The sequence below is a fragment of the Lissotriton helveticus genome, chromosome 9 (genome assembly GCF_964261635.1).
Source record: "Lissotriton helveticus chromosome 9, aLisHel1.1, whole genome shotgun sequence".
NCBI lineage: Eukaryota > Metazoa > Chordata > Amphibia > Caudata > Salamandridae > Lissotriton > Lissotriton helveticus.
Genome location: NC_136070.1, coordinates 364,841,678 through 364,865,600, shown reverse-complemented (window position 1 = coordinate 364,865,600; position 23,923 = coordinate 364,841,678). Strand labels below are relative to the sequence as shown.

Genomic DNA, 23,923 nt, shown 5'->3' with positions numbered 1-23,923 from the left:
TTTGGAAAGATTGAAGCTTTTCTTTACAGCCAGAAGTCCCATTCCTGCCAGATGTCATCTCGTCCCTTGACTGTTCCCAGTTCTTTAGAATTTGGGGTTGTGGGTGTCGCCTTGGACAAAGCATTTTCCTACTTCAAAGTTGGAGATCACTTTAATTTTTTCCATAGCTGAGAGCATTCCTCACTGGAGCCCTAACAGGTTTGCCTATAGAACCAACTTAGATTTTGTCGTAAATCTCTCTCTTACTCCCTTCATTGCAACAAGAACTCCACACGCTTTTAAGGACTTCTTAAAAGTACAACACCTCATGTGAATAACTCTGAAGACGACATTAAGTATTATCCATGGCAGATCTGAAATAATTTAGAGGATCGTCTGTGGCTTTGGTTGAGATCTTCACCCCCATCCTGAAAGGCTGTCTCTCAGTATGGTCCCGTTTCAGCACAGGCACCTAGATTAAATGGGTCTGTCAATCTTTCAGAGATGTTGTGCCTGGCAATAAGGACTAGAATGTAAGTGTGCCTTACTCGGATTGGTAGAACAAATGGAGTTTGAATTTTAGCAAGTTCCTGAGCATTTATGACCTGGTCCATTTATGGAACTCCTACAGTGCTTAGCCTATCACTCTGTACTCGCCCAAGGGGATCAATCTATGGTGTTAAAAGGCCTGCCATCCACTGGGATTCCATTTTATTTTCAAAGGATCCTGATGAAAGAAAACTATCCCAGGGAGGTATTGGTGTGATTGCTGAAACATGTTGACCCAGGGATTCAGAGCATGCTAAATTCCTTAGCGCACCCCCACCTGTTTTTAATTCCTTTAGGGTGCGATTTGAAAATACAATTAACCCTCTGGACACCCTAGACTATTTTAAATGTAGGATACCACTGAATAACGAAAGAGCGTCCTTGGATACCAAGCTTGAGTTCATCCAGATACACTAGGTATCTGGACGAGGATTCTATGTTGAAGCATTCCACTTGGAATCCTAGTGGGTGAGAGTCCTTTAAACACCATAGAGTTATCTAGAGAGATAGGCTAAGCACAGTAGGGGTTCCCCTCTATTGTTTATGAATGGTTAGGTGTTTGGAAAGGTGAGCAAACAATGTATCACTTCATGCCTCAGTACATGATGTAACCTATTATTGTAAATCAATGGTGCATCCGTATGTAATCAAACAGTTGCCCATAATGTTTTTGTATTGCTCCAATGTACTTGGGGTAAAACGCCACTTGTCACTGGCTCACACAGACCTGTTTCTAAAGTATAACTATTAGATCTTGGGTCACTGACTCGACAAAGAAGTTTAACAACCTGACACCATTTTGTTTTAAAGCTTGACAGCTTTATGAGCCTTATTGTTGTACTTCTGTAGACACATATGAACATACAACACCTGAAATTTCAGAGCAAGTTAAGTAAGAGAAGCCACCCAGAATGTCTACTATGGGCCTGTTAGACTGAAGTGCCATTGAAAGTTCATGACTCTTGTTTCTTCTGAACCCCTCTGCACCTATTTAGTTATTGTTTATATTTCAAGTTATGTTCAATTCCTAGTGCTTAAGTATAAAGATAAAACAAGACTAAGTCACTGACCACAGGAAGTCCTTTTGGATATGAGGGAGACCACCCAGTTCGTATTCTTGTGCATCTAAACAATTCTGTTTTGAGATGTTTACTGAATAACAGGTAGTTTGACTCTGTGATTGTGTGGGTCGAGAGCATTCCAAATTTTGAGGCCATGTTCCCTTACTGATCCTCTGCCTTAATTATGATATCTGAAGGATCTTTGGAGGATCGGGTGCGAGGTGAAAGTTCTGAGATGCCTGGTGCCAGCTATTGCAGACTCACAATGAATTTCCTTCAGGAGGCCATGTGTGTAATTGAGAATTTAATGAGATCCTGGAACTCCACCAATGAAGTAGATTTAGGGTTGATTTAACTTATTTCTGTTTCTGTTCCAAAATATTCCCTCAACGTAATTTTGAGATCTTTGCATCCTATGTGTGAGCTTTTTGCTCAGGTCTGTTAGCACAGTCTGGGTGGGTAATGATTAGGGCTCCCGGTTTTATGGTATTTATATTTTTGTAATTTCCGTCTGTATTTATCAGTGTTTATTGTTTGCTAATTTTGCCTGCATTTATCTATATTTATTTTAGGTTTTGTGAAAATATGAAGCTGGAATGTGTGTCTGTCTACATTTATTTAACCAGTTAATGTCCACCTGTGCCTGAACACCTGACAGGTTTCAATGATATATATATATATTCATATGATAAAATATGCAATTATAAGAAAACATGCACATTTTAGTATCAAGGTTGTGCAAATCTACTGCTGTTTAAGGCCCTTTACTATTTTTTTTATCCCCTTGCATGTCAATCCGCACAGCTATTCGCCATAACTGACAGCATTTAGAATCACTTAAAACAACGGAATTTCCGTTTTAAGCCACATTTGAAAACAAATACAGACAGGAAGATTAATGGTTTTCTGCCTGTAGTTATGGGCAAAAATCAGTAAAAACTGAAAACATGGAGCCTTTAGCTTGTCAGCATGCAATGGCAGCACCTCCATTCCTTTCTCAACGAGGGAATGTATGCCCAAATGCTACAGAACAGGGGACAAAAATCAACAGATATGTCACTTTAATTTTTTTCTACTTTTCTCTGGTATTGGAAATTACTTTTGACAAAGAAGGGGCGGGACTAACAGCTAGTAGCAACAAATTGCTTCTGATCAGAGAGCTGCTGGGACAGGGTAAAGAGGTGCTATTTTTAGAGCATCCACACTTTAGATTGGTAGCGGATGAGGGTGGGTAGTGGGGTGCTAGCCACTAGGACAAGACATGTTGTAGAAGCAAGGAATCTGCAGCCAGAGAATGCTCCATTTGTAGGCACGGAACAATATGTATTGCCCAAAAGAGAAGCATTCTGATTGGCTGGCTACCCCCAACATTCTACACCACAGAAGCAAAGTCACTGTTATAATGCCCATACGTTTGCGTGATGGCTGACAGTAGTTATTTATTAACCCCTTCTTTTTGGATACATTTTAAAATACAAATCTCTCTTGTTCTGACCTTCTGTAAGAAACAAGATCTATTTATGTTACACAGTATAAAAGTTGGTGATTACATTGATTTCATTAGCTGTAATCCTTTCAAACTCGTGTGTGCCCTAACTGGTATCTGCCAGTGGCCATCGGAGTTATTCTATTAGGTAATGGTTTCACACTGAATAGAAATTGAATGTTTATACAGTCTGGTTATCGGCCATCTAAAGGGGTTGAGACTGGAGAGGAGGTTCTATGCAACACACTTCACATTACAGGACCCACTCTCCTACAGCAATATTTATTTATAGTTTTTTTTTTTTTTTAAATTGGAAGCCAGCCTGCCGTCATTGCTGTTAACAAAGCAACTTGCGTGGACACCTCACTAGATGGTGCTGTTTTGTTTTCCCTGAAGTACAGTTTTTCGGTCTCGCGTGCGTTGCAGGGCAGAGCCCTGCTCCACCTCCACGAGAGATTTCATAGGAGAGGATTTTCAGAAGAGGGCTTTAAGCCCCATCAGTCATTTCCTTTGGCTGGTATCACCGTTTATGTTGAACGGTGCCTTGCCATTGGAAATTAGGTGTTTGGGTTGCCTCCCTTTGGCTTTCTGTGCCGGCCCACCTGGACTGGCTTGCCTGCTTTGCATCTGTCGCAAAGCACTTTCTTATCTTTATGGGACAATGTGTTTCTAACACATGGCCCCATAAAGACAAGAGATCGGCTGCAGCACGGTCCTCTTTCACTTTTGGGACTGCGCTTGTTTTTAGAGCAATACATTAATCAATTCACAACGTTTCTGCATTCCTTCAAGCATAATTCTGGGATAGACCCATTTTAATTACAGAGCACGTAAAGACCGCCACCCCAACACGCAGCAGCCCGCCCCCTCCATACCTATTAGCCAATTTCACCTCCATGTCTCTGTTGTAGGTGGGTGGCATTGAGACACAGCCAGCAGAGGGTGGTAAGGCGGTGGGCACCACAGGTTCTGGCGGTGTCGAGATACCACTAGGCTGGGCAGCGGCATCTAGGCGCCACCCGTGGCAGATCGTGTAGAAGCACCTGAAGCACCACCACAGCGACCGGCCAGCTTCCACACGCTGGCCCGGTGTCTTGGGGTAGCTTTCTGTTTTCTGCCTGCTTGTGCCTACAGTCCAGGACGAAGAATTTCAGGTCTGCGAACGCACTGGCTGTTCCTTCGACTGAGTTTCTTCCCACTGCAGACCTCACGTCTTCTCTTGTGCAGTCGCTTTATCTGTATGTATGGCAACGAGTCCTAAAACAATAAGAGCCTCTAGGTGCCTCTCCTTGTGCACACCGACGATGCGCGAGGGTCTCCAGTCCAAGCGTGAGGTCACTCCGGATAAGCCTGCAGGTTCGGGGTGCACCGACTGTGAGCTCGAACGCTCTCCTTTGCCTGAGTGTTTTTTTTCTGCTGTCAATCTATGTCCAGTATTGCGAGCGGAGTCGGTCCTTGGAGTAGCGCCCCTCTCCTTGGTGTGGCACCTGTTGCTGCTCTTAGCTGCACCGCTGCACACGGCCCCGCGTCTGCCTTTGTGCTCTGTATGTGTATGTAGGTATGTTCTGCAAGTATTTATACTTGTGTGTGTGACTATCTGACAGTTTGGTTATGGGTTGAAAACCACCCAGCACTTAATTAATCAAGTGGGCGCCATAGTGATGCGCGGACTCGAGCCCTCCTAGACTACCACCCCGCCTCCCTTCTCTCCATGTAGCGCTTGTCTACTATGTCCAAATGTCCCCATACCCCGTCTCTCTGCAGTCATTCACTGACACTCCCCAGAGCAATGGAGGCCCCACCTTCAGCCCTAGTCCAATGGGTCTATGTGATCTAGGGCAGGCACAGGGGCACCTCACCACATTGCGTGGGGGGCTGTATCTCCTTTGCCCTTTCTTTCCTCTCACGTCTTCTCTTCACCACATTCTCTCCCTCCACTGGGCTCCCATCATCTCTGTTTTGCTGCTTTCTCTTTCGACCCCTCTCTTCTTTCTTCTCACCACTGTATCTCTGCCATACACGCCTCCCTCCTTTACTGTATCTCCTGACTCATCTCTCTAATCCGTGTTATTTCTCTTTCCATCCCTTCGCTTATATATCCCTCTTTCCTCTAGCCCCCTAATATCACGCATTTAAATGTATCTGCATTAAAATTCAACCTCCTTTCTTCTCAGCCCACTCACATCTCAGCCTATTTCCATCTCCTAGTTGATTGTCACCTCCTTTCATGGCTCCCCCTTTCACTCTGTGCGCCTCTCTCCATCTCAGCTTCTCTATCAGACCATTTCCCTGAGTCTGTGAATTATTCCTGGTGGGTACTGTGTGTGTGGCGGGGAGAGGGGGGTGTTATTGCAAGTCGGCAAGTAGGCCAGAACTTTTTTAAGAAGGGGGGCTCAGTCCAACTAATGGAGGTGGTGCTATGAACTCAAACTATGGGGCGGAGCTATCCCTAGAGCTAATACCAGAAAATAGTGATAATTCAGCATTTTAAACACACCGAATGCAGCTGATAACATTACGGCAAACATGTTTTGAGGGATTTGACAATATTTTTAGGTCTACTGACAAAAATCTTTAAAAAGGGCAATCCTTGAACTGATGAATAACAAGCATTAACAATGCAATAGGTATCGCCTTTCATTAAGTTAAAGCCATGTGCTTTGCTATATAATACTATTAGCAAAGCAAATGGCTTTAAGTCAATCAAAGGCGAGACCTATTGCATTTTCAATGCTTGTTTAAATATTTGAATCAAGTACCTTGTATCGCACCTGGCCAAACAGAAGACAAACCAATAAGAGGGCCCCATATTACATTTTTAACCTATATATCTCACTAACTTCTCACAACGAATCCTTTCTGGGTTCCGAAGTAGCTCGCTACTCGCCGAAAAAGAGCTTCAACACCCAATCAAGGGTAGCAAGCGCTATATAAATGCAAACCTTTTTCCCTCTTCTATCCTCCACTTTCCTGCTCAATCCAAATAACTGACTAACATATCCACCACCCCCAATTGCTTTAATATTTTCACAATACTAATTAACCACTAATCCTTTATGGGTTCCGGAGTACAAGTATGGAGTTTCAATAGTTTTGTGCAAACCTGTGTGATTTGATAGTTTTTTTGTTATGATTTTCAGTGTGTTTTTTCTCTATAGTTTTCTATGCCATTTGTTTCATTTCGGTATGTGCTGAACTTGTTTTCTGTGCTGTTAGTGCAGCTTTGATGTTTGTCTTTATGATGACAGCTTTCTTTGCAGTTTTATTTTTCCTAACTCATTGTGACATCACATAAGGAGCGGTGCTGACCCAGTACCATTGGGGCATTAGTTGAGTGTAACATTACCAAATGAATCCTACGGAATTTATAACAAATGTGAAATCTCCATGGTCGGTTGGAAGGTAATGGAGTGAATAAAGAATGAGAAAAGAAAAATATACAATAATATATTTTTTAAATGATTACAGAAATAGTGATTAGGTATCAGAGAATTTATTATTACGTGAGAGAGCGCTCTGATTTTTTTCATAGTTTTTTTTTCTTTTTCTTTTCAGTTTTTTGTTTCTCTATAGGTTTGTCCACCATTTGTTTCTTTTATGTGTGTGTACTTACCAGCTTGTTCTCTATACTGTAGTAGAAATAAGGGCAGCTTCGGTGGTTGTTTTTATTCCAACAGCTTTCTTTGCAGCTTTTCGTCCTGGTTCAAGGTGACAGCAAACTGGGTGTTAGCCGGCCCTGTGCCATTGATCAGATGTGTGAAAATAACATTCACTAAATCAGTTATACCGATCTTAGAACAAAGGTTAAATCTCCCTTGTCAGTTTGAGGGAAAGTGAGGCATTAAGTAATGAAAGCTCAAAAATACACGGTATAACGGTATAACTATTTAAAATTTGTATACAGAAATTGTAACCACCAGGTAGGAGAGAACCCTAGATTGACACACAACAAAAATGGTTGTTTGTTATTGATTCAGTGTCAAGGACTATTGTGCACTGTATTATGCAGCCTTAAAATGATTTCTGTATTATTATCTCATGTCACTAATTCCCTATCTGCTGCCATCTGCTTAATCCCACCTACCCTATGGTTTTATTAAATTGTTTTTATTACAATAAATTACACAGATTCAATAATCCAGCCGACAGTCCTTTGTGAAATGGTTTCCGTTCTTCCCAAGGTCTGTCCAGTTGTCATACTTGCTGAGTTTAGCGCCAGCTGTTCAACAGCTGCCTAGAAGGGATCAAGGCTATCGAAATTAGGTCAAAGCTTGTAAAATGTATCCGATTTACTTAGAACAGGAAACGGTTTTAATTGCGGGACTACTTTTGAAGGAAATGAATAAAGCATATCATAATCCATAAACTTAGTTGCTATTCAATACTTTGTGCTTTGTTCTTGGTTTTGGTAAAGGCACCGGTTAATCATAACATTTTCTATTTATTTATATTGAGGGAATTAAAGTGATTTCAACCTAATATATACAAGTAAAATAATAGAGTGCAACACTACAGTGCCGAGGCAAAAATTAAAGGTATTATTTTTCGCCAATAACTTTTGATGAATGTGAATAAAACTATACAATAAATGTATTCACATAGATTAAGGTTCTCTTTGGACTGTTATTGTGGCGAGACAGCTGGAAAAACTGCTGGACACAAAGGCACCAGACACCACTTGGCAAGCAGACAAAGGTCACGCTTTTGTAATTTGGCACACATTTCCCAACTGTTTTTGAAATATTGATAAACAAACAAATCATAGCTATGTGACAGACTGATTCTAGAGTCTGCTTTTGACATTTTGTCTGATATGGAAGAACAAAAAGCAGTTTGTTTGACCAGTGAATCAGCAGAGCTGCCTCACGAGTCAAAGGCATGTGCTGCAAAAAAAAAATAATAATAAAAAACAAGCATTAGAAATGCAATAGGTCTCGGATCTATTTGAGTTAGAGGAAATGGCATTGTAAATGGCAATGTCTTTTCGCCATGTGCTATGGAGTGTATGTATGTAGTGTGTAATGGAATTATGTGGTTTGGATTGGAATTGGAGCAATGGTAGCATGCTGAGCTTAGATGATTATGTTTAAAAGTAAAGTTTGCAATACTGCTGTTGGTACAATAGTTAATTGTGGATTCGTTAACAATTGATGTGTGTAGTGATGGCTGTTGGTGTGCACTGACGGTGCACACACTGCACTCACACACACTCTGCACTCACACACACTCTGCACTCGCACTCAGACTCTGCACTCGCAGTCACACTCTACACTCTGCACTCGCACTCACACTCTGCACTCACACTCACACTCTGCACTCACACTCTGCACTCGCACTCACACTCTGCACTCGCACTCTGCACTCTGCACTCACACTCTGCACTCACACTCTGCACTCGCACTCACACTCTGCACTCACACTCTGCACTCACACTCTGCACTCACACTCTGCACTCACACTCTGCACTCACACTCTGCACTCACTCTGCACTCACACTCACTCTGCACTCACACTCACTCTGCACCCGCACTCACTCTGCACTCACTTGCACTCATTCTGCACTCACTCTGCACTCTCTCACTCTGCACTCACTCACACTCTGCACTCATTCTGCACTCACTCACACTCTGCACTCATTCTGCACTTACTCACACTCTGCACTCACTCACACTCTGCACTCACTCACACTCTGCACTCATTCTGCACTCACTCTGCACTTACACTCTGCACTCATTCTGCACTCACTCTCACTCTGCACTCACTCACACTCTGCACTCGCACTCACACTCTGCACTCACACTCTGCACTCACTCTGCACTCACACTCACTCTGCACTCACACTCACTCTGCACTCACACTCACTCTGCACTCACTTGCACTCATTCTGCACTCACTCTGCACTCTCTCACTCTGCACTCACTCACACTCTGCACTCATTCTGCACTCACTCACACTCTGCACTCATTCTGCACTCACTCACACTCTGCACTCACTCACACTCTGCACTCATTCTGCACTCACTCTGCACTTACACTCTGCACTCATTCTGCACTCACTCTCACCCTACACTCACTCACACTCTGCACTCACTCACACTCTGCACTCACTCACTCTGCACTCACTCACACTCTGCACTAAAAAGTGCATTTCTTTAACATGTAGAAGCTGGGACATTAAAATGTCACAGTATATCAATGCACTGGGAAGTACTTATTTATCGGACTGTTTTTAAACATGAACCATTTGTGAAATCAGAAACAAGACAGTTGTCGTATAAACCTGAACGTTGCCCAGAGTATCACAGAGCAGCATTGCAGCGTATTCACCTCAGGACAGATACTGAACACTTGCTCCAGACATCGGAGCACCTTCTATCCCTCTCAACTCAACATCAGGAGCAGGAACACCGGAGGGGAGGGGCTGCGGCGTCTTGAGGAAGAAGCAAAACCGAAGTGTGTCAGGAGGCAGCGCGGTCTGTCTGTCAGCATCATCCGAAGAGACAAACACATAAAATAGCGAGAACCACACAAGGGGCAGGAAACAACAGCAGCCCGAGGTGCCTGGAAGGGGCGGGTCTGCAGTGCACTCCAAGCGCATGATGACGTGTCATGCCCAACTGTCTTTAAGGGGTGTGGCGTAACTGCCAGAGCAGCCGACTTTGGGGCTGGGGGGTCCAGGTTCGAGTTTTGGCATCGGCTGAACTCCTGTGATTCTGGCAAATCATTTCATCTCACAGCGCCTGGAGACCCGCACGAGCACTATACAAATCCGAGTATTATGATTCTATTGCACACAGCGACTTTCTGAATAAAGAGTCAGCAATAAATGTCAAGTTTCTGAGTTGTCGCTAGTGACTGCTGTGGGTATTTCGGTGTTGTAGCGTGCATGTGGTCACGCGAGCTTGAGAGTGGCATGTGCGTGGTCATTTATGCTTGGCAGTGGCATGCACTTTTTGTAGTTAGCTAGTCAGTTAGCAAGCAGCTAGCATTGGTGGCAGCATAGGTGATGAGACAACAGGGAGGGGTGATGCGAAGTCGGTGGATTTATTTATGCTATTTTATATAGCGCGGACTTTACCCGAAGGTGACAGAGCGCTCGACAAAAGCAACAGAGCTGATATAAGAGAACATTACAAGTGAACAAATTACAGAAGCAAAAGTTACAATACCGGAGGCAATAGTGACAATTGTGAGTGTACAAGAAGTAGCAAAGACAGTGGGGAGGTTCATTCTGTGAGGGTCACAATGTCAGACTAAAGTCAAGCTTTGACTGGGAGGCGGCATGCGCACAACACACACAGCAGAGAAAGCAAGGCTTCGTAGAGCAGACAGCAAACAATGGTGCACGCGCGCCCAGCATCTGTCTTCAATTACTGAGAGCCATGACAGCTGGTAATTGAAGAAATACGGCCTTCTGCTGTGCGTGTCCGCACGGAATATGCAGGAAGCGGAGCAACTCTACAGCCTATGGCCTATTGCGTGCTGCCTTTTAAAAACACACGCATGCGAGGCCCAATTGCCATGCAGCTGCCATAAATAACTAGCAAAAATCACGCGCTTTTCTGGAATTCGTAGGTTAGATTTTCGAAGTCCTCAGAAAAGGACTCTTAAGCCACACCCACTTCGTGGGATGTAGGCCGAGCCCTAAAAAGAACTATCGGGGCGGACCCCAAGCAAACTATATCTGCTTGCTTTTCCTCCTGCATGCAACTTCAGTCTTATGCAATCCATTGTGTCCTGTGCCCCTATGTATTTTACTCAGTGCCTACTAAGAGATGCATGTGACTATTAAATGCATTTGTCTGCAGTGCTTTTTGCCAGCATGCACGGATGGACATTCAAGTGTAGCAATGTAGCCTAGAAAGGTGGTGATTGACATGTGCTAGTTTGACAGTTGACCCATTCACCGAGCTATATAATATCCATTAGGGGTGTCAATTATTTGAGCTGTGCTGGTCCACCTGACATAACACCATTATGCCAGAAGGAGCACTTCCAATGTACTGGCAGAGGCCTAGTCACAACATTTAAACTGGTTCATCATAATTGTGAAAAATGTTCCCCATGGAAATGTCTCCCATATCCGTGGTGGAAGCCACGATGTAGATAAACAATCTGTGGCAGCAGAAACGCCATGGTGTACCTGACATCAATATGATTCCTTAAGATAGCCCTCCAAAGCCGGGGTTCATCTCCAAGTATCACATGTCTAATGCCAGGGTCAGATTGGTTACGCGGGCACTCGGGTAAAGGGCCGAAGAGTTGGTAGCCAAGTTCTAGCTGTGGGCTGCTCTTTTGGGCAGCCTGGGGGCTGTCTGTGCTGTTAGGATGCCGCCAATGGCCTAGTGGGTGCCTGAGTGGCCTTTTTAGGTCTTGCGACCTATCGATGCGCGCAAGCGCATCGAGCGGAGCAAGAATTCAAGTGCTTGAAATCCTAGTGAAACCAAGGGCTTCTTGCGCTGCAGTTTTCATTAAGTTCACGTGAATCACGTGAGCAAACAAGCACGCGCATCAGCCTCCCTCCTACTCGTACTTTCAGTTTCTCCCGCCCCCATCCGGCCTCTCTCCAAGCGCATCGCACTTTCGCACCACTTCTCCTCCCTCGCATTCCCACCCCCCCACCAGGCTCTCCCGCCCCCATCCGGCTTCCCTCAGGCATTCCGCCTGCCACACTTCTCCTCCCTCGCATTCCCACCCCCCCACCAGGCTCTCCCACCCCCATCCGGCATTTGCTTTGCTTTCTTGGTTTTTTTTTTATCGTGTCAGCACGTTAGGTTTCGCTTTCACCGTCGCCGGCTTCCCTCAGGCATTCTGCCTGCCACACTTCTCCTCCCTCGCATTCCCACCCCCCACCAGGCTCTCCCGCACCCATCCGGCATTTGCTTTGCTTTCTTGTTATTTTCTTTTTTTTTTTAATTATGCCTATCCCGTCGTCTCCCCACCACTACGCCCCGCCCAGTTAAGCAGGCAGGAGGGAGCGGAACAGCACATGGCACATTTAATGGGCAAATACACAATGACCTTGTTACAACGCTACGACCCCTATGCCTAATACAGGCCATGCCCTTATCCCCACGAACAGGACACCACCGCAAAACTATTCATATTCTAGTCTTCGAAGGCAGCCTCTGAGCTCGGAGTACATGCGCTCCAAAGCCATACTTATGCCCAATTGTGCCTACACAAATCTCAAGCAACAATAACGTACACATTTGCAAAATGTACAATTGACTGCAACTATGAAAAAAGGCAAAAACCCGCACATTCATGGAACATAGCTTGTACCCTAGGAGCAGCGTGCGCTCACTTGAAAACGCAACCGGCCACAAACAACAAGGGCCATTTGTGTTCGGAGACGCAGGCACTCTTGCTTCTGCTCAGCTGAAGTTGTACATTTTGTTCGTCCGAAAGCAGTACGTTGCTGCCCATCTTTGGCTTCTGTGCCGGAGGGCCTTGGGCCGCTACTCGGGAACAAAGTCCGCATGGTGCGCAGCACCGAGAAATCTCATTTGCCCACCCGCTTAGGCCCCCGTTCAACAAACACACAAAAAATAATTGCATGCAGATACATCTGGCACAGTCAGACAAGTAAGGCTGGAAAACATGCGCCTACGGTTTGTTTGTGGGCAGAGTTTGTGCCATGCTAGTCAATGGAATGCTTTCTCTGCCCCATTAATGCACATGACTCATTTCCGGATCCCCGATGAGTCGGCACACTGCCATTGAGCACGCCGCCTGGTTCCTGCTGGATTCATGAGCAAGGCAGCAACGCCTGTAGACGAGAGACTTGAAATAATTCGAGTGCCCACCGACGTGTGGATAATTTTATGTACTTCTTCGATTTGGAAGAATCAATACAAGCAGTTGACAGTATTATGTCTACTCAGTAGAAACTCGAGGCACCGGTCCTCCTTCCACCGAATTAAACCTTCTCTCGACCCATTTGAGCAGATTAAATATTGCTCTGAAAGGCTTTTCTCGAAAGTATAAACAGGCAATATATTATAAAGTCCTGATGATGATCCCAGTTCACTAGGAGCCAGGGATCGAAACGCCGTCGACAACTTTTACAATTCTGTAACCTCTCTATTGTGTTAATATTGTTACAGTAATTGTCTGTCTGAACTTGCTTTGCAAATGTATTAATGATGCAAGGGACAGTTGGCTCCCATGTTCTTTTTGCCTGATATTCTTTACCTTCTTTCCTTTCTTACCTTTCTCACCCCCGAACCCTGTTCGAGTATGTTCTGGATAGGTACAGGCTTGTACCCTATCAGTCTATGAATCAGACCTCTCTGGTGGTCTTTTTATCTATGTCTATACTTGAATAAAAATTCAGGCCCGGCTGGGTACTGAAAAACGTTCCGATATAGTACTGATTGGAGTCTATATTTCATTGAATTGTCAAAATTTCTAACCCTAAGGACCATTGTTTTCCTCAATAGTCGTTTGCCCAAGGTCCCTAGGTATCTATTGGGTCCCCTTGTTTTGTTGAAAAGACATGACTCAGAGCGCAGCACCTTCCCAACAAGCATTGGCATAGCCAATAGGTCTCGCTTGTGGGACCTTATAAGTATTTAGTTTTGCAGCACAATATCCTTGGTGCAACAACATCAGCTGTTGCACGGCTAAACCTTGTACCTTATAAGTGTTTAGGCATGCAACAGTTGATGTTGTTGCACTAAGGATATTGTGCTGCATAACTAAATACTTATAAGGTCCCACAAGCGAGACCTATTGGCAATGCCAATGCTTGTTAGAGGCAGCTGTGTGGAGGTGTCACTCCCTTTCTCCTGCTGGGCTGGCCCATTAATGTATGCTGATTGAGCGGGGCAGGGGGCCTGAGCAGAAGTGGTCTCACTTGCATTCATGTGTGGCTCAGCAGTGTGAAGTTAATAAAACATGCTCCCCACTCCCTTTCTGTTTATAAAACTTTGCTGAAGCAGTGTTTTGCTGAAAGGAAATTCACAAATGTGGGCCATTTGTTTTGGTGTGCCCGGCTCGATTCTTGGTCCCAATCCAACCCTGTCTCATGCCCACCACATACTTGGAGTTTTTTCCCAAAATGTTGGCGGACAGCCGCGGCCCGTGGAGGGAGTTGCGGTGGGGCAGGCAGGCGGGGTGGGGGAGCGGCAGGGTGGGGGGTGATAAACACTGGAATATGGATGATTACAGGTAAGTAAACAATGAAATTAATAAAACAAATTTTGTTCCGTGCCCTGCATAGCAAAATGCAATGCAGGGCGCGCTACGAAATTTGTTTTATTAATTTAATTGTTTACTTACCTGTAATCATCCATGTTCCGGTGTTTATCACCCCCCCACCCTGCCCCTTCCCCGCCCCGCCTGCCTGCCCCACCGCAACTCCGTCCACGGGCCGCGGCTGTTGGCGTATAGTTTTTTGCTTGGCATCGCGATGGTATTAATGGTTTCAATGGTGGTCTCTGCCAGAAAGTCTGCCTGTTGTGCATGGCGTCAGAAGGCCCTCCCTTATTTGGACAGAATCAGGGTGACACTTCCGACGTCAGCGCTTCGACCTCCTATCGTGCTTTTCCATTCTCTAAATGAGAAGAGAAATGCAGGCGTGGTGGGACTGCCACCGATTGTTACCAGTTGTTGCATCACTCCCCTGTTAATGATGCCCTTAGATATGTACTAATTGAAGTTGTATTCGTATTAATTAGATATATCCCTCAAACTTTACTTGGCCTTATATTTGACATATGTTTTGTCTCTTTCGTTCTAGTTGAAAGAGAAAATATCCAGAAGAGGACGTTCACCAGGTGGATCAATTTACATCTGGAGAAAGTAAGTAACTTCAGTTATTCTCACCCTGTTTTATTAATTCACATAATTTTATTAAATTACACCTTATTTTAGTAATTTACATAAAACCACCTTGTTGCTTGTAATGCTGAAAAGGAGTCAGTCAATAGAAAAATTAGTGCAGCGGGTTAGCCAGTGATTATGCTGTGTGCTGCACTTTTGCGTTTGATTGTGGCATCTTCAAAAACATCTTTCTTAAGCGGCTACAACATACAAGATCCCTGCGCTAACAAGTGAATTTAAAGCCCAGGGCAATCTTTGAAAAGTAAAAAAAAGCCCAGAACAAGTTGGAAATAAAGAAAGAAAATCGAAGGACCGAATAACACTTCTCATTGTTCAATCACACAAGCCCCTATTGTATTGCAAGAAAACAGCCCTCGTGCTTGCGATCTGTAATGTAATTGACTTTTAAATGTACTAGAGATTACTGTGCAAAACCCAGGCCTTCGGATGTGTCCTAAGTATTACACTTTTCACGGGCTGAGCTTGCTGATGAGTTGAGTCCATTATTTCGTATTCTATCATTAGAAGGTCAGTACACAAAAAATAATGTAGGAATAAACCACAGAGATGTAAATGTTGGTGTAGATTGAGGTTTATACACAGGTGACAAAGAACAAATGATGGAAGGAATGCTGAACAGGTCAAATATTCACCCCTATTCACAGTCACAGATCTGGGTTTAATCCACTGTTTCTCCGCTCACCACGCCCCCCAATTCGGACCCAGCCATATGCAAATCATTCTTGACCCTGCTCCTCATGGGTCCATTCCAGCATGAACTGCCAGTTCAGGTCCTCCCTGGACCGAGAATGAGCATCCTGGAACTGCTTTCTGGGTATCACTCCTCATCAGCCAGGTTAGCTTGAATCCTATGGCACAGTGAGCACTGGAGCCGTGTCTGGGCATACCCTTGCCACTTAGAGTGGCAAAAGCAAAAAGAACAAATATTGGATGGAATGCTGAACAAAGCATACATTCAACCCCAGTCACTGATTGGGTTTAACCCATCATTTGTTTTGCTCACCATGCCTCCCCAGTTTGGAACCAGCCATATGAAAATCAGTCTTGACCCTGATCCTCATGGGAACAATCCAGCCTGAACTGCCAGGCCAGGTCCTCCCTGAACCAGAAACAAGTATTCTGGGACTGGTTTTGGGATATTACCCTTCATCCCAGTCTGACTTGGTTAAGACGTTGCTATATAAATATTGCTGGGCAGGGCTGTTTTTGTTTTAGAACAGCCGGTTTCCAAAAGGTCTTATGATCGGTAGAGTGCATGTTGTCAAGCATAGTTCTACTGTTGTTGTACGAATGCTTTCTAACTTAATTCGTTTTTTATAATTCTATTCAAGCAACAATTTTGGGAGTTTGGAAAACAAAAATCGTTTTTTTTTGCCAACATAATTGTATTATTTGGATTTGAAAGCTATTTAAAAACATTAAGACAGTTTTGAGCAAATCAGCTATAGCAAGTTTTGTGCTTCAAACTATTATAACTATATATCTGACCAAGGTTGCACATCGCTCCATTGTGTGTGGATATGGAATTCAAAGGCTGGTCTTACATTTTCATAAAAAATACACTATATAACATAATTTCTGTAAATATATTGCTTCACCTTTTGAATTCACTTTCTCTTGAGAATACTTGTGGCATTGGTGATGTTCCTTGTCTCCATGTATATATTATCAGCCAATATGTGTTTTGCCCTCTGGACTTTCTCAAGGCTACGAGTATATCATGGAATAGTCAATCATGCCAATATAACAAGGACTTCCGTAGTGTTGTTATTCATATAAAGACTGAACCTCAAGACATCCTCAATGAAGCTTCTAGCTTTAACTCGCCTCTATTTCCTTGTAGGAAATCCAAATAAGGGACAGTAGTTCGTTATGTATTATCAACTCCATAGGCTGCATACGATTTATTCATTGGTCGTGGTAGTCTATTGTGTAGTGAGAAGGACCACCCGCTCATCCATGTGAAGAATGGTATATACAGAGCTTCAGTTTTTTGGGCAGTGCTCTTCCACTGCCTTATTGATGACACCAACAATAATTGATGCCTTCAATTTGTTTGCCATAGGGCCTCAATATGAGTTGGCTGGAGTAGTGGTACCCCAGGCAGGGATGGGGGGGGGAGGGGTGGTTTATGGGCAGGGGAGGAGATACTGTTCTGGACAACTACAAGTTTTCTGGGTTTTTCTGGCCGCTTAATTATTGGGTCTAATTCTAGACCCTAAATTTTTAGGTCTGGATGACTCCAAGCTCGAAGCCATCTGCAGAGCTGTGGGGGCTGCAGAAAGCTGCTATGCCAAGCCCACCCACCTACATATTTCAGCAAGGGGGAGCTTAAGATCCCCTCCCCGCCTCCAGCTGAAGAGGAAATAATTATTTCCTCCCACTGCCTCCTAACCCCCTAACATCCACACTGGGAATAAAGCCCCTGAAACATTTGCCACCTTCTCTAAGCAGATGCTAAATGTTTGCAAGTTCGTTCCTGTTATTGATGAGGATGGGAGAAAAAATACAAACTTGGACCTGGTATTACCGGGCTCACATGTTATTCTCCATTCTAGTGGCAATAACTCGTAATTCCTGTAAACTCGAGGAGAGATACGAGCTGAATCACCCTAGTTTTTCTGTGGAGTAACAAGGGACTCAGAACGAGGCAGTCGGTAGTGTGTTTGCCTTCAGAATTATGATCCTTTTGCAAAAACTTAAAAATGTGATGAGTTCTTTGATCATAACTTTAACTTTATTGAATTATCATTACCACAACTTCCCAATTCAAATATTGTAAATCAGTTCATAGAGCAGGTTCCGACAAATATTGGCAAAGATCTGTCTTACTGGCTTCTACCACACTGGACTAACTTAGTCAGTCTCTCCCTCCCGCAAGTTGTAGTCTGGACTGCCTGAACATTGGCACAGGATTCCTTTACTCAAGTATCCATTGGCAGATCTCGGTGATCTCAGTAATTTACATCCTGTTTCAAGTTTTTTCGTCTGTGCAAAAGTTATTGAAAGTTTTACCACCTAGTGCAACTCACTCAGCTTTTCTCTGATAATGACCTTTTTTATAATGAGTTTGAATAAGCTTCAGACAGGGCAGCAGCAAAAAACACAAGCCTGCTTTCGGTGGTCAATGATGCCCTTTGCATTTTTTATTCTGATAATTCCTGTCTTGTGGTCCTTCTTGACCCAGCTGCTGCCTTTATTGCAGATAATTAATTATCACATGGGCATTGCACACTTGTTCTCAAGTAGTTTGTCTCCTAGCTGACAAATCAGTTGAAGATCAAACTTGGTAATTGCTCTTCCACTTGTGTCACCTTGTGCCAGAACGTTGCCCAAGGTTCCAAACAACATGCAGTCTGGTTTAAGAATCTTCTATCATCCATATGCTAACAATATTCATATGTATGTTAAGATATTTCCCCTAACAATGTTGTATTTCATGCCCAAAGCTTACAAATGCCGCAAGGCTGGATGACCTCACACCACTTGAAACAAAGTCTATCAAAAGACAACTTTATCTTTATTTTATCTCTACATTTGACTTTACTCTTCAAATCCTGGATTGACGTATATGGTTTTCTCAGTTTGTAAAACTGCTGTTATTGACAACACATAATGGAATTCATTTTCGATAAGACTCAAAACTCAATCATATATTGGTCAAGAGAGATCTCATCCTAGAACAAGAGCTTTGCCCAAACGTTTGTGTTTTTTGTTGTGTTTTGTGTGACTACAGTAACTCTATTTTGACAGGGCTTCCTAAATTACATGTTCCCCTCTGAAGGCAGCGTTCGATGGAGCAGTGCGCTTAGTCACTAAAACTAAAAAAATAAGACCAAATAACCCGACCTTGAGATACCTTTAATTGCTTTTCTTAGATGCTATCTCAATCTACAAGATGACTTGTTTCACTAACAAGGTCCTGTACAGGCTCTAAACACATCTCGTCCTCACGCATTAGTTGAAAATGTACAGCTAAGATCACTACTAGTACATAATCCTTTCTACTTGAACCTCAAGCTTTTAAAGAGGAATGCGCGAAGGACAAACCCTTCTTTTTTAAGATCCTAGAATTTCACATTCATTTAATTTAGCATTGCATATCACCTCCTTTCTGATAACCTTCAAGAAACTTCTTTCTTTCTTCTTTTACAGAGGCACTTCCTTACAGGGCCCAGTTAATGATGTCTGCTGCTTGTTCTTCGTTTTTCTTCAACTCTACTCCCCATTCTTGTATGGCTTTGCGCTCTCAGCTCCCGTCTTTCTCCTCTTTGACCACACTTCTATTCAATAGCTAATTTTGCTTACAGACTCAGCCTTTATCTACGATCATCTTTCAGGGGTGGCCGGCACGGCTCGCGGTTGTGGGGGCGGGCACGGGGGGGATGGATGGTGTTGCCACGGACTGCATACAAAAAATAAATAAATAAGAATAAATTAAACTTACCTTGCCGCCAGGTCCCGCATCTCCTTTCCTGCTCATCTGTGTCAAACTCCAGGTCGGAACAGGAAGCAGGCAGCCAGGTTCCCACCCCTAAGCCAACCACAACGTTCCAATGGAGCATTGTGATTGGTCTGAGCGCTGTGACATGCCCCTCAGCCAGGGGCTGTAGGGGTGAGCATGTCCTGCTGCATGGAGAACAGGAGAGTGTGCATGGCTGATTTTGGCGGTCTGACCAATCAATCATTGCGCACTCAGGAGTGGGTAAACCACTCTTCCCCTGCCCTACTGCTTCGTAAGCAGCGCAGATCCACCCACCCGCCCTCCGGCAAAAAAAACCCAGAAAATGGTAATACCTAAAAGTTATTACAATTTTATATTTTTGCTTTTCACACTGCAAGAAAGCAGTGAAGCGACGTTCCTCCACCATAGCGGAGGAACCGCCCCTGTCATCTTTCCTGTCTCATTGTTGCTTTCTCATTGGTCTCCCTACCACAGCTATCCCTTTCCTTCAAAATGTGTCTGGCGTATGTTCTTTATTAACTGTACTGTTTACATTTTGTACATGACCACTATTACTTATTGTGTTGGTCTCTATTCACAAATATTGTTGTTTTTCTTTGCTATACTATGTGCTCATTTTGTCCTATTAATTGTAAAGTGCTCTAATGCCTTCAAGCCTTGTTTGCTCTTTTTACCTCTTTTGGCGCACAGAACATGATGTTCACTTCATCCACGCTACCTCCCTAGTGCAGAGGAACATCAATCATGTCCTTTCCGTAAGGTTAGAAAATTTCGCTACTGCTCACAGCTGAAGAATTCCCATTATTTACCCTTAGTTTGGGTTGGAATGGAGGACCTTCCTTTTCAGCCCAACAATCTTTTTGGTGATGTCTAAAGGCTCTGGTTGCAGCGGCATCCCTCCCTTGTAGATCAAGCCTCGGGATTGCCCAAGGAGGGTCATCTCCTTTCAGGGATACACCCTTTAGTCGCCAGGTAAGGCCTCAAGGTGGGCAGTGGACTCCCAGGCACAGCCAATTGCTCCTCTGCCCACCCCAGAGCTATGCAGTCTTTCTGCCCCCCTGTGAACTGTGAGAGGAGGTCTACGGCCAACCTGTCCACACCTATGGGGCAGACAGCCCAATAGACATCACTGAAAGCCAATATCATAAAGAGTGGAATAGGGCCAGCCTATCCTGGCATCGGGATACACCACCACCCTTAAAATCCAACCAGGGATTCTTTGCCCTTCAGGTGAGTGATGGGGGTTTACCCCAATCTGTAACCCCAGGGGGAGGGAAGATTTGGGGATATACCCAAATCTGCCCTTCCCATGGAAGTAGAAAGCCCACTGGTCCTCAGGGGTCAGTATTTTAGAATGCTTATCAGGCTATACCCCCACCCGTTGCCCTCCTAATGAGGAAGATTGGAGGATTACCCACAGTCCGAATGAGTGATCGTCCTGTTTTTCCTGGTATCACCGTCACTCCTACCCCTAGATTGCAGCAGTCTTTCCGCCCCCTTGGGTTTTAGATTGAAGGCTTTACCTCCAATATGACTTCCCCAAAGGGGTTGAAAGCTCACCAGACACAATGGCCTTTATTACAGACAGTGTCATTCTGCACAATGGGCATTTGTGCCTGCTTCTTGAACCCATGAGGCATTTTGGCATTGTAGAGGTGGCTGCAGATGCTTGGTTGGGCCTTCTACAAAATGGATCATGCAGTGTACATCTTATGCAGCATATTCACAGGGTTGCATTTCCTCATTTGCATGGGGGTGTTGGACTATGTGAAGGAGGAAATGCTCTGCCTTTTTATCTGTGCCTTCTCACAGATGCAGTTGCCGAGGCAAAAGCCTGTTGGGAGGCCTACTGACTGTACAGCACCTTAGAGGTTGCTCACAGTCAGTGCATCTCCTGAATGCACGCCCTGGGAGGGGGTACTGAGGTCCCAGGGATTTCTCACTTTAAGGAGAGGCTGATCTGCCACTAGAGAAAAGTGAAGCTTTGACTTCAACACACTGCCCTGCTTCCCCACCAATACCCTCTCTTCAGGGCAGACAAAAACTGCACTGAGGACAGCTTTTTTATTTAGTAATAAGACACACTATCCTGGTCCGCACAAGGTGCACATAATTAAGGGTTCACCACAGTGCCTCAGTGTGTACTTTGGACCCAAGGTACTTTTTGGGTTTCGCCTGCCGAAGGCTGCGCTCTGCGCAGCTCTTCAGCGCAGGTGAAATCCTATGTCGTCAATAAGGACTCCTGGAACGTCCCCCGGCTCTCATTGGTTAGCTCCATAAATGGAGGCTAGCCATTGGGTGCCGGATCTGTCCATCAAGGCTGGACCAGATTCGGGGGCGTTCCGGAGATTTTTTCCCAGGGCGGAGTTACGTTTTTTGCCGTTCCCTCCCCTTTCACTGAAAGTGAATTCAGATGCGCTGTCCATTCCCGCCCCCTCCGTGTGCCTTTCCGCCCCCCCCCTCGCTGTCCTGTGCACGTTTCCCGCCGTCCGTGTCCTCTCCCGCCCCCTACCGCCGTCCATGTCCTCTCCCGCCCCCTCCCGCCGTCCGTGTCCTCTCCCGCCCCCTCCCGCCGTCCGTGTCCTCTCCCGCCCCCTCCCGCCGTCCGTGTCCACTCCCGCCCCCTCCCGCCGTCCGTGCTTGTTGTCTTTTGTTTCCTCCCTCAGAGCTCCGTCCAATTACTTGTATCTTTATACTTCTGTGTCCACTCCCGCCCCCTCCCGCCCCCCGTGTCCACTCCCGCCCCCTCCCGCCGTCCGTGTCCACTCCCGCCCCCTCCCGCCCCCTGTGTCCTCGTAGGTGCTTGCCGGCCGCAGTGACGGATCTCTGCATAGGTCTACAGGTGCCGCTCGTGCAGATGGATCTCAGTGTGGTCGGATCTCTGCATGGATCTACAGGCGCAGGTCGGGCAGAGGGATCTCAGGTTGGACGGATCTCTGCATAGATCTACAGGCGCCGCTCGCGCAGACGGATCTCCGTCCGCTCCGCGTGCCCTGGCAGGCCGCGCCGTGGAGTGGCAGGGGCGGGCAGCCATGTGCCACTCCAGCAGTCATTCTGCATTCATACAAATTGACATATTTCTGCTCGGCTGATCAGGCCGGCGCGCGGCTATAATCTGGATCTATCCCCCCCCCCTCTCAGCTCCCACCCCTCCCCCGCCCACCAGTTTATCATCCACTCAACGTCCCCTCAGCAGCAGCTGTGCGAGGAACACCCCCGCCACTTATAATGGGATGTCCGCCTCCTGCAGAGACTGGGCGCGAGGGAAAGCGGGGTGTGGATTATAAATGGGTTCAGGGGCGTAGCTGTAATGCGTGCAGCAGGTGCAGTGACACCCGGGCCCAGGCGTGCGAGGGACCCAGTGCATTTCAAGTATGCCTCTCTAAGGGGGCGCGGGCAGGGGATGCTATCCCTGCTGGCATTGGGATTCAGGACACGCTTGCTACACCACTCACTGGATTGCTGGGGTGATGCCACCCCCGGGACATTTTCTACACGAGGCTGCCCCCTACACATACAGTGAGCCTGCAGGGCTCAGGGTGGCACCACAGGGCGGGCTCTCGCCAGCTGTTGCAGGCCGCGCGAATCTGAAAACCGCTGTGCGGTGTCCCAGCTGCTCTCCTCAGCCTGTACTTGCCGGCTGCGCCTATATTAACGTGCCTATACGCGCCTCTGTGCGCCGAAATGTTATCTTTCCCGCGCAGTCAGCCATTTCTGCTTAGGTTTCACTATTAATAGTTCAGCAGTACAGTATTTGGGATCAGCTGTGAAGGGAATCCTGTCTTAAATTAAGCCCTGCCTCCTCATTGGATAACAAGAGCGCTGCTGGGTGGTGATTATAATATCACATTCCACATACAGCGCTATGAGGCTGTAGGCCTTCAGTAAGCGCTCTGTATGGGGTGACTTACACCCTACTGCACGTAATGAAAACACTGCAAGACACTGTGGAGCTCCATAACGGAGTAGGGTCATAGGGCAGACACTCGCATGACTCCTAATGTTCACTCTACGCACAATGGGGGGTACTTTGCTTCATATAATAGATAGTCGTGTGATGAGCTCCTATCCTTTCCCTACATTTCTACATTTGTAGGGACATTTAAACTCACGAGCTGTTTCTATGTATAAACAAATCTGGAAGTCAATTACACAGAAACTAGGTACTGAGCATGTTTTTGTCAATGATTTTTACATCTGGACACAATATCTGCACGTGTTTTGCAGCTGTTTTGGTCCCGTTACTAAATCATCCACACTTTAACAAAGGCGAAACCATTGCATTGTAAATGCTTGTTTAAAAATGGGACAGGAGCAGGTCCATCCTGGTATCAGGCAACGACAACCATTGCTGGACGCCTGAAAGGATTTTCTGCTCCCTCAGGGGCCAAAGCCTGATATACCGCTGTCATTGCCAAGTGAGACGAAATTTGGATTCTTTTGGCATAATCCTGTCATAGGTGCTGGGAGAGCGGGTAAATCCCCCACCCCCCATTCCGCCTCCAACAGTTGGAGGGACCACACTATTAGTGTT

At 45.5% G+C, this 23,923-nt stretch overlaps 1 protein-coding gene across 2 annotated transcripts in view; it reads left to right on the top strand.

The window, feature by feature from the left end:
• CLMN (calmin) overlaps positions 1-23,923 on the top strand; it is a 558,733-nt gene that overhangs the window by 307,054 nt on the left and 227,756 nt on the right. For both annotated transcript variants that reach the window (XM_078660111.1, XM_078660112.1), the window contains exon 2: positions 14,821-14,882. In XM_078660111.1, the coding sequence (XP_078516237.1) occupies positions 14,821-14,882 (62 nt within the window). The remainder of the gene's footprint in view (positions 1-14,820; positions 14,883-23,923) is intronic.